The 14,841-nt window shown below is 46.4% G+C and overlaps 1 protein-coding gene across 1 annotated transcript in view; it reads left to right on the top strand.

The window, feature by feature from the left end:
- AATF (apoptosis antagonizing transcription factor) overlaps positions 1-14,841 on the top strand; it is a 69,134-nt gene that overhangs the window by 41,871 nt on the left and 12,422 nt on the right. The window contains exons 9-11 of the mRNA XM_081890433.1: positions 7,722-7,789; positions 9,441-9,521; positions 12,335-12,406. Of these exons, the coding sequence (XP_081746559.1) occupies positions 7,722-7,789; positions 9,441-9,521; positions 12,335-12,406 (221 nt within the window). The remainder of the gene's footprint in view (positions 1-7,721; positions 7,790-9,440; positions 9,522-12,334; positions 12,407-14,841) is intronic.

Raw genomic sequence — 14,841 nt, 5'->3', positions numbered from 1 at the left:
TAATGGTGAAAAATGGAGAGAGGAAGTGGGCTTTTTTCCTCCTCCTTCCATCCTGACAAGTTGGTTTACCTTAATTAAACTGGTGAGCGATTAATATGGACAGTTGATCTTGTGGCTCTCATTAGATGCATTTAGAGGGTGCCCCCCCCCCCCGGAAATAGGAGCTGCCTGCAACCATTCCATAGGTTAATGGCAATACAATAATCTTATCATAGGCATGTGTCTCTGGAATGGCTGAGTAGGTGGTTAATAGCACGTTTTTAAAGCTTGGTTTGGGGGCTCCTCTTAATGGGTTACTAAGAAGAGGACACGTCTTCTTTTCTGTTGCTTTTCACAGTTACACAGTTTTCCACAGCGGCATTCTTTATATTTAATTTTTTTGCGGGTCCTCGCTGAGCTAGTGATAGATGTAATTAATGCCTAACCTTCAGCAGCTGTGGATCGGTGTTGGTATATTCATGGTGAAGCTGTCATTTAGAAGCTAAGAAGAGCCGTGCTGGATCAGGCCAATGGATCCTGTTCTCACAGTGGCCAGTGCGATTCCTGTGGGAAACTCAAATGCTGGGCTTGAGCACAGCAGCCCTCTTCCCTCCTGCCATTTCCAGCAACTGGTATTCAGAAGCCCATTGCCTCTGGCAGGAACGTAGCCATCGTGGATAGTAATGGAAAGCACAAAAGCAAAACCTGAGCCCAGCAGCACCCTGTCCACCTGCAGTTCTCAGCTCCCAGTCAGCTGCTGTTGGAGGTAGAACACAGGCGTGCTGTCAAGTAATGGTTAGTAACACTAATTTGCAACCTAAAGCATCCTTTCGCAGAACTGATAGCTTTCTGTGACTCTCCACAGCGGAGGCAGAACAAAACTATCTTGGCTAGTATCCCTGAGCCTTGATCCTCCCTGAATTTGCCTAACCAACCGTGTTGGTGGCGGCTGCCATTGCATCTTGTAAATGGACGAAGAGAAAGAGGGAGGTGGAGGATGAATGAGAACATTAGAAAAGGCATTCCTGTATCAAACCAAGGGCCTATCTAATCAGCCCAAATTGACAAACGAAGTGCCTATGGAAAGCTCCCCCCCCCCAAGTTCCCCCAGCTACTCTGTACTCAGAGACATGCCTTCTCTGAACTTGGAGGTTATGCACCACCTGTTTCAGTTCTGTGCCATTTCATATATGCTCAATCATTGGTCCCTCCCCCTTTTTTATCTTAAAAAACAAAATGAAAAATTGCACCCAAATTGCGCCCATTTGACTTGCCGCTAAAATAGGCATTTTTGTGCACCGTCTGCCCTTGACTGTGCATGCTTCCCAGTGCATATTAGACACCTTTTTGTGTACGTTTTTAAAAACAACATCACAGACATAAACATATTGGCATGCTTTCCGGGGCATTTGCCCCCTGCGAGCATTTCTCTACATCGCAAAAGTGTGAGACGTGCGTAGTAACTCCCCTGTGGTGCAAAGGGAACTGTGGCATCGCTTGAACTCTGTTTTCTTTAGGCCCCTGGCTCTGCCTGCCACTGGGACCGTGGCCCTTGGAAGCTTGCCCAGAAGGGAATGTGGTCCCTGGGCTGAGAAAGACTTCCTGCCGCTGACCTTGGCAAGTTTCAGCCTTCTGAGGCAGGCTATAAGGGGGCAACACTAGGAGATTTTGCATCAGTGGAAGTCGTTTGGTGCCAGTTTGATTGAGAGAACTTGCCAGCCACAGTTTTATCCCAGTTCCTCAACCACCACCATTTCCTTTCCCTCTGCCTCAATCTTCACACATCGGGGGCTTAGTGCTGATAGTGTGATTTACTTGCGTTTCCTACTTAATAATTAGACACTGGGAGACTCCATCTGTCACTCCTAATGGAATACGTGGGGGTCTGACTAGAGTTTTTCTGTTTTGACTAATAAATTCTAACTGGGATTGCTGAGCCTAATGAAATATTACAACTTCAGGAGCGGAGAGTGGTGTTCTTTTTCTTTCTCATTCCTCCCCCCACCTTCCCTTCTTCTTCTTCTTTATTAAAGGCCCTGTGCTGGAATTAAAAAAAAAGAGAGAGATTTTGCTGTTTCCTCCAGTAAATTGGTTTATCATTTATCCTCTTACTCTGAACCCTTGGCTCTGCTCTGGAACCTGGTGCAGTCTCTGTGTGTGTTTGTGTTGGCTTCAAGGCCATAGGACAAAATAGCAGAAAAACTAATCAAATCTTTTTTTTAAATAAACCAATAATAGTAGTAGAGGCACCCATGCAGAGCCAACCAGACTTTTTCCATTGGGTAGTGTCCCTCCCTTAAGTTTCCTTAAAACATAAATAAATCCATTGTTAACATGACTTCAGTGGGTTGGAGAAGGGATAGCTCAGTCGGTAGAGCATGAGACTCTTAAATCATGGGTCATGGGTTCGAATCCCATGTTGGGCAAAAAGATTCCTGCATTGCAGAGGGGTTGAACTAGATGACCCTTGTGGTCCCTTCCAGCTCTACAGCTCTTCGGGTTGCTTTTTAACTCTCTCTCTCTCTCTCTCTCTCTCTCTCTCACACACACACACACACACACACACACTCTTATTTATTTCAGTTACAGATAGGTAGCCGTGTTGGTCTGCCATAGTCAAAACAAAAAAATTCCTTCCAGTAGCACCTTAAAGACCAACTAAGTTAGTTCTTGGTATGAGCTTTCGTGTGCATGCACTATCTGAAGAAGTGTGCATGCACACGAAAGCTCATACCAAGAACTAACTTAGTTGGTCTTTAAGGTGCTACTGGAAGGAATTTTTTTTGTTTTATTTATTGCAGTTATATCCCACCTTTTTCTGTCCCAAGTTGCTCAAGGTGGCATCTGTGGTTCCCCCTGCCATCTCATTTAATCTCCACAGCAACCCAGTGAGGTAGATTATACTGAGAGGGAGAGTGACATTGACTGCCCCAAGGTCACCCAGTGAACTTCATGGCCGAGTGGGGATTTGAACCCTGAATTCCCAGGTCCTACTCCAACACTAAGCCCTACAGCACACTGTACACACACACACACACAGAGAGAGAGAGAGAGAGAGAGAGAGAGAGAGAGAGAGAGAGAGAAACTAGCTAGGTCAGAGATGGGGGACCCCTCTCCTGATTGCTCTGCAATATGGATGGGGAACCTCAGGCACTGGCCTCGGGGCCTCTTTCTCCAAAGTGTGCTAGGAGCACCTGATACAAAGAGTGCGGTGGATGCCCAGGGCATGAGTGTTTGTGCCAGCTCTGGAAAAGAGACCTATTGATTTAGCCGGTGGAAGTGTGGTGTCTGTGTAGGACTGCAGACTCAAGTTTATCTAACTTGGGCGGCTTTCTAACCCCAACCCCCATGCAGAATTTGCCCCTTTTCTTCCCCTAAAGGTAAAGGGACCCCTGACCATTAGGTCCAGTCTTGGCCGACTCTGGGGTTGCGGCGTTCATCTCACTTTATTGGCCAGGGGAGCCGGCGTACAGCTTCCGGGTCATGTGGCCAGCATGACTATAAGACGCTTTTGGTGCACCAGAGCAGGGCACGGAAACGCCGTTTACCTTCCCGCCGGAGCGGTACCTATTTATCTACTTGCACTTTGTGCTTTCGAACTGCTAGGTTGGCAGGAGCAGGGACCGAGCAACGGGAGCTCACTCCGTCGCGGGGATTCGAACCGCCGACCTTCTGATTGGCAAGACCTAGGCTCTGTGGTTTAACCCACCCTACCCTACCCACAGCGCCCACCCGTTTCTTCCCCTACCTGGCCCCCAAAGCAGTTGTCTGCACAGCCCCCAGTGCTCACGTGACAGATCCACCAAGCGAACTTGTCTGGAAGGAACAATTTGCCGCGAACGCAAATACGTTTTGCTGCAGAGTATTCAAGCTTTCTGTTTCCCCTTTCCCTTTCCAAAAATAAGATCAGCCATACCAGCCGGCGCTGTAGGAGAGGAAGCGAGGCATCTAATAAGTATTGCCTTCGTTTTGCTCCTCCCCAGACTCTTTGCTCCCGTGATATTGACTGGGCAAAGGGAGCAGCCCATTTTCTCCCCGAGCCCCAGAGGGCAACTGTTTACAGAGCGGTGCCGCCGTTAACACTGGTTTTAACGTGTCGCCCGTCTGCGTAAGGCTGGATTTGGATCTTGTACTTAGCTGCCAGGAGTGACTGTGATGAAGTGGGAGAGATAAACTGATAGATTGTGTGCCAGGAAGATGTTGGGGAATCAATCAGATAAACAGGGCAAAGAGAGAGAGAAAGAGAGAGGGAGCTTGCTGGGTTTATTCTCTCTGCTCCCTCCCCTGCGGGAACAAAGCGGCGGCCTCTCTGCCCCTTAACGGCTCCGAATGTAATTGCTGCAGTAATAAGAATTTAAAGGGTGTGTGTGTAAGCAAATGGAAAAAGCATCGCAGGGGGCTTTTTAATTGCCTTTATGTTTTTTAATAGAAGAGTTGTTGAGGAGGGAAGGAGAGATACACGGTTTTAAATAAATATATATACACGCATCTTTTAGGTGTCTGTCTGTTAAGGGCAGCAGGCTAGGTTGGGTGAAACCTTTCGGGCTTCCATGTGTATTTGTGCATATGTGTGTGTTTGTAAGCCACCTGGGGGGTTGCACCCGGGACCTTCTGCATGCAAAACCGCAAGCGTGTTGCATTATCAAGGGAGGATTTGAACCCTCCTTAAAATATGTGGGTCATAGCTCAGTGAGAAGAGCATCTGCTTTGCATGAAGGAGGTCTCAGGTTCAACTCTCATCGTTCCCAGGTGGGGCTGGGAATGTCTCATGGCAGCAGGCCCTGGAGAACTGCTGCCAGTCTTTGTAGATCAGGGGTCAGCAAACTTTTTCAGCCGTGGGCTGGTCCACTGTCCCTAAGACCTTGTGGGACGCTGGACTATATTTTGAAAAAAATAAATAAAAAATGAACAAATTCCTATGCCCCACAAATAACCCAGAGATGCATTTTAAGTAAAAGGACACCTTCTACTCATGTAAAAAACACGTGGGCCGGATTTAGAAGGCGATTGGGCCAGATCCGGCCCTCGGGCCTTAGTCTGCCTACCAATGCTATATGGGCTCTTGGATACCCCATAAGAGAAAAGGGAGCAGTTTTTTCTTATAGCACCCCTTTTTTAAAAAAGTAAGTTTCCAGTCCTTGTGGTTCTGAATAAAAAAAGCTGATTTGCATAGAAAGCTGCCTTAGACGGAGTCAGACTGGAGGACTGCTGCTGTTCAAAACTGTTCCCTTACCCTGCTGACATCTATAGAACCAGCCTTTGCATTCTGGCCATCACTGCATGAGATAGGTTGGTTGGGGTCTTGGGATTTTTGTGTCGTTCTCCATCCTCCTCTCTTTATTCTCAACAGGTTAAACAATGCAAAAGAAGCAAGTCTCTATAAGAAATGAGCCTGATGCAGTTAGCTGGCAGGAAGGCAATCAGTCCAATAATTCTGCTTAAGAAGAGCCTGCTGGATCAGGCCAGTGCCACATCTGGTCCAGCATTCGGTTCTCACCATGGCCAAGCAGAGGTGCATGGGAAGCCCACAAACTGGACCTGAGCACAAAGCACTCCCTGCCACTTGTGGTTCCCAGGAACTGGCATTCAGAAGCATTTCTGCCTCTGACGGCAGAGAGATTCTTGTTGGAAGCCATTGATAGTCTTCATCTAATCCTCTTTTAAAGCCATCACTGCTTCTTGGGAGGAGCATATTCCACAGTGCAACTGTGTCGTATAACTTGTGGAGGACTAGAACCTTGTGGTGCCCATTTTAAAGTGAATTCTGGGGTTCCCAGGAATCTCACAAAACGTGTTACTGTGTTGCTGCCTTTTGTTACTGAGCCAGAAGTGGAACATAGCCATGCATCAAATATCATCTTGAGCATTAACATATCCCACTTCTGGTTTGCATTGAAATCTGAAATGGCCAAAAACCCACTTGTTTGGGCTTAAAAGATCGTTAGCTCGCCTGTCCGTCCCCCCCCCCCCCCCGGTGTAGAGATGGATGCCTTTATCCACCTTTTCTTTCCCTGTGTTTTCTGCCTGACCTTTTAAAGATTCTCTGCTGATATAGATGGGGTGGATTAAACTAATCATAAAATGATGAAGGGAAGCCTGCAACGCTCATTGATTTCGTCTGAAATTAACTGTAGTACAATAAGTCTTCCTAATGGCATTCTGTGTTGCGCTCCAAAGCGAGTTCCAGCTTCCTCCTATTCTAACCCCCCCTCCGTAATTTATCTTGCCCCAAAGGGACCCCTCCCCTGGCATTCTTGATGAAGAAACTATTGCAACACCATCTACCCCCTTTCCAAAACAGAAGGCGGCTTACAATAATATGTCAGAGCCAGTCTAAAGGCTTCTCTCCCGCCCCCCTCACCCGGATTATCAGGATTTAAGACAGGCCTGGGGGTGGGGCAAGTGTGGCCCTCTGGGCTTCTCTGTCTAGCCCTCTGAACTTCTTGAAACACAACCCAATGACCCGGCTTCGCAACCTCCTTGAGTGTTTTTGCCTGGCTGGAAAGTGTCTGTTCATTCTGATAGTGCCTCTTGCTCTTGCCTAAATGGAGGACACAGCGCAATGCGTGAATGAATGTCTGCAGCCTTTGCTGTGCAAAGGTAAAAATTACATTTGTTGCCCCACCCACGTTCACCTCTGGTCCCACCCAACACCTTGCATGTGGCCCTCGAAAGGTTGCCCAGAAGGGAATGTGGCCCTTACTGCTGAAAAAATATATATATACAGTGGTACCTCGGGTTAAGTACTTAATTTGTTCCGGAGGTCCGTACTTAACCTGAAACTGTTCTTAACCTGAAGCACCACTTTAGCTAATGGGGCCTCCTGCTGCTGCCGCGCCGCCGGAGGACGATTTCTGTTCTCATCCTGAGGTAAAGTTCTTAACCCAAGGTACTATTTCTGGGTTAGCGGAGTCTGTAACCTGAAGCGTATGTAACCCGAGGTACCACTGTACTTCCCATTGCGTGTTTTTAGTAGTCTCAAAGCTTTTGCTGAGTAAGGGAGCTTTTCAAAGAAGGAGATACAAATAGCAGTTCTTGAGCTTGAGGAAGAGCCAGGGATGGAGCGCCTGCTTTGAATGCAGAAGGTCCCTGCTTCAATCCCCAACATCTCTTGGAAGGGCTGTGACTGTAGTCTTTGTCTGAAACCCTGGAAAAATCCTGCCAGCCAGGGTTGGTGATATACTGAGCCATTGGTAACCTGACACTGCAGTATTCTGGTTTAAAAACCGCTTTGAGGTTTCATTCAAAGCTACTTTATGCTATATAGATTCGAGGAAATAAATAAAGAAGCCGAGCCAGGAATGGCGTGCTACTGCTGGTGTGGAAGGGGAGGGTGAATTTCATGGTTCTGATTCTCATTCCTGAGTTCAGAAGCTGAGTAAGATCCGTTGGGAGTTTTGGCGAATTCATTCCAGTGGTGTGCAGAAAGAAATGATCTGGCAAGACTGCTGGTTGAAGGGACGAGGGATGCTTGATATTTATTGTTCGTGGCCAGCAAAGCCATTCTAAGTATAGGAGCCAAGATGTTAACACTTGAGCCTGCTAACTCATGCGGACTGAGCCTGGGGAAGAAGCAGGGAGGAAGTAAAGGCTAGGCAAGAAGGAACAGCAGGTTGGCTTTCTTTTCTGTCTCTCCCGCCCTACAAGATGGTTGTTCAAACCCAGTCTGAGAATTCCACAATCTCGTATTGCTCTTTTCAAAACACAGAAACAAACATGGCTTCCTCTCTCTTCATTTGCAGCTCCTCAGGGAACTTATTGAACGTAAAACCAGCTCCTTGGACCCCAACGACCAGGTGGCAATGGGCAGGTAAGCGGCCTGTTTTTGTCTGGCTTGAAACATTGCACATAGGGCAACACACTGCTGGCTTGCGCAGGGTAGTGCAATGAATACTCAAGTTTTGAGTTTGAATTGTAATGTTTGCAAAAGGGCAAGGGGATAGGTGGGAAGTGATTTGTGTTTATTACACCACATATGTGTGTGCTGAAGATATTTGGAGGAGACTGAATTGGAGGGAAGGGGGTGGACAGGAGGCAGGGAATGAAAATTCTTCCTGCTAGTTACACACATTTTTATTTTTAAGCTGGAAGCTGGCATTGCCTTCACCTGATTTACTTGTCGGGGAGCCCGGCATCGCAGGGTGGGGTGGGGTGGAATCTCAAAATCCAATTACCACAATCTTAATATAATCTTAATTACCGCAATCTATTTTATTGTAAAGTCAGATAAATGTACAATGTAATCACCACTTAAGTGCAGGAGTTTTTTGGGCTGCCTCCTGTTTAAATGATAGCAGAGCCTTGTTTCCATAATATTCCAGACAAACCACCAAATAAACAAAAACAAAACACCACCAGGCAATATTTTAACAAGGATGAAAACCGTTTCACCGAGCTTTTTCTTTTTAACGCATCAAACAGCTTATGGGCAGTGATTTGTATGCAACCAACTCCAGCTCAGTTTTTATTTAGTTTTTTGGGTGGGTGTGTGTGTGTGCGCGCGCGCGCGCATCCATCCTGTATGTATGTGGCTGCATGCACATAACTTTTAAAGCGCTTTCAGAGCACACACACTGCCCCCCAAATCCTGGGAACTGTAGTCCCCCCATAGCTATAATTCCCAGCACCCTTAAACTACAGTTCCCAGGATTCTTTGAGAGAGGAAATGTACTTCGAATGTGCTTTAAGGGTATGGTGTGTTCGCAGCCAGAGGTTCTTTCCTAACTCTCATTATTGTGTCAACCCCCCCCCTTTAATGTTCTTCCAAATTTTAGCTGGCGGCTGTTTTCCAAATGTGTAACATTCATCAACCAGATTTAGAAATGTTGCTGTGTGTGGTGATGGGGTGTGTGTGTGTATGTGTGTGTTTCACTTTTTAAGAAAGCCTTTTTCTAAGCACCGAACTGGAGACAGAAACAAGTTCCTTCCTGCAAGTTCCTTCCTGGTCCCTCAGCTTGTTCAGGGGCTGCCAGTACCTTTGGGTACCTCCTATGATGGTCTCTGAAAATATCCCCTCAAAACTCCTCCTTTCATGAGCGGTGGTTTGCTCTTCCCCCTCGGTTTCTGTTTGCACTGGCTCAGCATCTCTGGCAATGATCCCCCCCTTACACATGCCCAAATTTGATTGGGTGCCAGGGTTTGAATAAGCCTAGTGGCAGCTGATATGGGTGCCTTTCTCCCATTGCTGGGGGCCCTGGGGGCCCTGGGGGCTGATTGTTTAAATTATTATTTCAATTTATCACTTGCCCTACGACCTAAGGTCCCAGGGCGGTTCGCAGCACTAATACACAATATGGAGGACAGATTAAAGCAATTTACAATCAGAAAACTTAAGTGGGTCCTAGAAATATACACCAGCCCAAGGTGAAGGAGTGCATATTCAGCATTCACCCAAAAGCTGATGTCCCCACATTCTTTCAAGGAACCTTAACAAGTATTGCAATTTCCCCCCGCTTCCTTAGGCAGTGGCTGGCTATCCAGAAACTGCGGAGCAAAATCCGGAAGAAAGTGGACAAAAAGGCCAGCAAAGGAAGGAAAATTCGGTGAGTACATTAGGCTGCCTTGTCTTTACTGGCCGGATCGCTTTGTACCATACATGCCCATTTGACTCTTTCGGTCAGCCAAACTGGCACTGGTGCGTAATGCTTGTTCCACACTTATAAGAAATCAGTCTTTTAGAGTTTGGAACTCCTTGCTTGTTGACATAAGGAAGGTGCCATCTCTGTATTTATTTTTGGTGTCTGCCAAAAAAAGCATTTTTGTTTAGGTAAGCCTGCCCAGGCATGTAGAAGTCGTTCTGTGCTTTAATCTGCTTTTAGCTTATTGTTGATTTCAGTTTTTTTTGTATGTTTTAAATACTTGTTTTTAACTGGTTTCTTAAAAAATATAAATGCTGATAACTTTATTCTTTTGTAAACCGCTTTGAGATTTTATTGCAATCAACCGGTATATACCGTATTTTTCCATCTATAAGACACCCCCTGTTTTGGGGGACTCCAAATTAAGAAAACACCCCTCAGCACTACCCATGTATAAGACGAGCCCCAATTTTAAACCTAATTTTTTGGTTTAAAAACCCCCTAGTCTTATACATGGAAAAATACGCTAAATATTGTGAAATAAATAAAAACAAACAAACAAACCTCGGTCTATGGTGCTGGGCCAGTTGTAGCTCACCCTCCCACCCCACTCTGTGGGACGAGACTGCCTTCTTAGCTTATTATTATTAGCTTCGAGTTTTATTTATTTGTTTCTTACACAGCCTTACTTCTTCTTATATTGATAGGCAGAGGCTATCAAAGCAGTATACAGTAAAAAAAAGAAAAGGGATAAAATTGTGTTCACCATCAGAGGTGATTCGGAGAATGGGGCCTTCTCTGTGGTGGTTCCCCATTTGGGGAATGCTCTGCCAAGGGAAGTTCGCCATCATTGTTTGATCTGTCGCTGCTAGACTAAAATTCACGCACCTGAGACTCAGAGCAGGAAGATGAGTGTGCGTGTTTAGGGAAGCTTTTAATGTTTGATGGATTACTGTATTTTAATATTTTGTTGGAAGCTGCCCAGAGTGGCTGGGGAAGCCCTGCCAGATGGGCGGGGTATGAATAATAAATGATAATGATGATGTGTTCATGGCTGCAAGGCAAGTGTGCATGGTTGCATTGCATGTATGTGCTCAGGTGGCCCACAATAGTTTCTCATGTTCCTAAATGTTTAAGCCATGACCCCAAGCATTACAGGCTAATAATACCAACATTTTTTTTTTAATCGAGCTTGGAAATGAATACCTAGCCAGTCCAACTATTGGAGCAATGCATCCAGATCAGTTGTGGTTGGACTCGAACTCCTTGTATCCCTGACCATTGGCCATGCTGGGGGGCTGATGGGACCTGGAGTCCAGCAACACCTAGGGGGCTTCTTGGGTCAGCTACCACCGATTCCTGAGTTGTGCGTCAGAATAAATTTGAAGTACAAGATGTTTCTCTTTCGATGCATTGAAGCCAGAAAATCCACTGTACTGCCTTCCCTGCTGGTGTGGTTTGGTTTTGGGGGCTGAAGGTAGGGAGAGATGCATAACGTCAAGCACCCCTTTCGTGTGTGTGTGTGTGTGTGTGTGTGTGTGTGACCAAAACAATAAATCCCGTGCTCAGATGGGCACTTGATAGAAGTCAGCCGAGTGGGGCTGGGTCAGGCCTGGCATAGCAATTTTTAAGATAGATGTCATGAGATAATTTATGAAAAGAGGGTTGAGCTGCTTTGTTGGGCCTAAAAGCCTGTAATTATTGACTATCAATATTCCTTCCTGTCAGCGTCGTACGCAACTGGGATATATTCATGACTCCGCCAGAGCCCCATGACAGGAATCGCACCACCCTGAGCTGGGCTCATAGAACCTTTCTATTATTATTATTATTATTTCTTCTTCTTCTTCCTTTTAGCCAAAGGGATTTAGAACAGTTTTTGTCGGTGGGATTATGTCTCTCTTCCCCCCTCCCCCACCCCCGAGTTATCAGAAACCTCAGGGGGGGGGAGGGGAATGACCAGGGCTGGATTTAGGTTTGATGAGGCCCTAAGCTACTGAAAGTAATGGGGCCCTTTATATGTCCAGCTGTCCTTTGTCAACAACAAATTGCCGCTGGTTTTTTTGTGTTGAATATATGCTATATGGTAATTTATGGACCTAATAGGTATCCAAAGCCATTGGCACATGTTGCCATGAAACCAGTCCATGCAGAATATAGGCACCCTATATATAGAAATGAGCAAACCGGTGGTATTTTAGGGAGCAGGCTAGCAGCCGGCACCCATTACTTACATCCTAGGAATCTGTTCTTAGACGCAGGTAAAGTTCTCAAACGAAGACACCATTTCCAGTTTTGCAGAGTTTGTAAGCCAAATTGTTCTTAAACCAGACTGTTCTTAAACCGAGGTACCACTGGAAAGGATCGAAGGGAAAGAGAGGTGGGAGGAGAAACTGCTGAGGAGAGAAGGGGCCCTCTGACCTCCCCACCACTGCCTTTGTATGGCTGGGATCTGATGCTCCGAATCGAAACCTCACGCGAGCGCAGAGTGTGCTCCATCGCTTAGCTGCAGCGATTTCCGTGAAGGCGCAACAGCTTTGTGGGAGGACAGCAGCTCAGTAGCAGAACATCTGCTCTGCATGCAGAAGGCCCCATGTTCAGCTTCCAGTACAGATGGGAATTGTTCCTCGCCTAAAACGCCTGCTGCCAGCCAGTGCAGGAAGTTCTGAGCTAGGCAGACCAGTGGTCTCGACTTGAGAATAAGGCTGCTTTCTGTTTTCATTTCCTCTATCTGAATAGTTACAACACATCCTCCCTGTGTGTGTTTCTCTTCCCAGGTATCACGTCCACAGCAAGCTGGTCAGCTTTATGGCCCCAATTGACCATTCCACGATGACTGATGATGCCAGGTTAGTAAGCGGTTAATTACGCTTCTCGGAGGGCTTTGTGACAGCTTGATATTGACCTGTTCTTCAGGCTGTCACTGTCCCTGGTTCTTTGTATCAGTTAGCCATTTGTCACCGGCACAATGTGGGCCTTCTGTCCTGGCCGAGCCAGATGGGTGCGTTTCGCAGCTAGAATTGCACGCTGCGTTTCTCTGCGGTTCAGGCCGGTCTCTGCCCTTGCCATTTGCTGCTCAGACACTTCAGCTATATCTTGCTTTGTGTGTGCTTTTTTTAAAAAAAGAAAAAGAAAATTTCCATGCAGTCAGATTGCACTATTTTCAATGTCACCAAGAGTCTTTCGTGAAAGGAGAACACATTTACGGCCCCATCTGCAGTATAAATTTAAAGCCGTACCACTTTAGACAGTCTTGGCTTCACCTGGAGAATTCTGGGAGCTGCAGTATGTTAAGGGTGGTTGGGGAGACCCCTGCTCCCATCACAGGACTACAGTTCCCAGAGTTCCCTGGTCTGGTTGTTAATCTAAGGTTACCAGATTTTTTTCAATGAATCTGGGGACACTTCATTGAAATGAATTGGAATGATAGGATTTTGTCAGGGGACTGATTTGTAAATCCGGGGACTGTCTCTGGGAAACGGGGATGTCTGGTAACCTTATGTTAAACTACTCGGAGAAGCCAGAACTCAACCTACCATGTGTGAACCAGTGTGGTGTAGTGGTTAACAGCGGTAGACTCGTAATCTGGTGAACCGGGTTCGCTTCCCTGCTCCTCCACATGCAGCCGCTGGGTGACCTTGGGCCAGTCACACTTCTCTGAAGTCTCTCAGCCCCACTCACCTCACAGAGTGTTTGTTGTGGGTGAGGAAGGGAAAGGAGATTGTTAGCTGCTTTGAGATTCCTTAGGGTAGTGATAAAGCGGAATATCAAATCCAAACTCCTCTTCTACCATAGCATAGTAAGATGAGCATTCTCTGCCCTGCCCACCACTGGCATGCGGCCCCCAGAAGGTTGCCCGTAAGGCGTTGTGGCCCTCGGGTTGCAAAAAAAAAGTTCCACCGCAATTTTTAGCTTAGCACAGACTTTGGTTTTACACAGACCACCCATGGTTTTTCCCAGACATCCCCAACCTGGTGCCCTCCAGATGTTTTGGTCTGTGCTCATGCTTGTTTAATGTGTCATGGCATGGGAATGTGGCCTTTATTGCGGTTGCAAGAGGCAAACATGGCTACTGTTGGGAAGCTTCTTTAAAAAAAAAAAAGGATGTTTCTAAGTTTCACAGGAGGCCAAACTGTGTGCACCAGTTTCTACTTGTAAATGATGCACAGGTGGACTGCATAGAGCCTGTTGTCGTCGGCTGTATTTCTGGGGGCCACATTTTCTATGAGGCCAAGTTAATTTCGCAGCGTCCAATTCAGAACGGCTCCTGGAATTGCCCCCCTCCCCTTCCTTCCATATTTTTTTTTTAATTTTTTTTCCCCTTTTGCAATGCAAAACCTATATAAGCATGAAAGAGGGAAGGTAATGATAACGGTGCTTTCTTTAGTGCCAGTCGAAGGTAATTTCATTGTTTGCAAGTGTGAATTACGAGATTGAAAATGCAAATAATGCATTTCACAGCGGTGTGATCACGCACTGGGCTTCTCCCCCCCCCGTCATTTTGGAGGCTTGACCCCAAAATAAATAAAAACACCGCATGTTTATAGTGTGAAAAATCAGGCGCTGGGGGGGATAGTGGGGGAAACAGCAGCATGCTTACAGCCTATAAAATAGATTAATTGCCTGGTGGTGGGACTTTTGGAGGTGGGGAAGAGAAGATGCATTAAGGATTAAGGATGCAAAAGGAGTTGGGATGCTCACAGTTTTCTCCAACTCAGCAGACAATGGCTTGCTGGGTGAGCTATGAAAGCGCCTTTCTAGATTTGAATGCTGAGCTGGGACTTTGTGAAAAAGCAATTTGGGGTGCAGATGATGGCACAAGGGCTCTGGGTAGCCAAGGCAAGAGTCAGATATGCACTTGGAGGAGAGGGGGTCTGGCATTTCAAGGTCGCTATTGGTCTGGGATTGAAGGCATTGCGCAGAAAGCAGCTCTTTAAGGAAAACCTTGTTCGTCCACCTGCCTTATCCTTTTGAGACTTTGGTAGCCCTGCATAACACCTCTTGAGAACTAGAAACTTGCTCTTAAATAAACAGGTTGTTTTAGTTCCTGCACCTAGCACCACATTCTGGGCTGCTTTGGGAGGAAAGGCAGGATATAAACTTAATGTTTAAAAGGATCGATTCTGCACTTCTGTGGAATTGTGACATACGGACACCCCGGTAATTAAATCAACCCTGTGCTTTTTTTTTTAGGATGCCAGATTCTGTACTAGGTATCCACTCTCCATGTAGAATAACCCTTTGCAATGGACCTTCTCTCATAAGTTCAAAGTTGTTGCAACAT

This window comes from Podarcis melisellensis, assembly GCF_964234715.1.
Source record: "Podarcis melisellensis genome assembly, chromosome: 15".
In the NCBI taxonomy this organism is placed as follows: Eukaryota; Metazoa; Chordata; class Lepidosauria; order Squamata; family Lacertidae; genus Podarcis; species Podarcis melisellensis.
The sequence above is the reverse complement of the archived record's forward strand: the minus strand, read 5'-3'. Positions and strand labels throughout refer to the sequence as shown.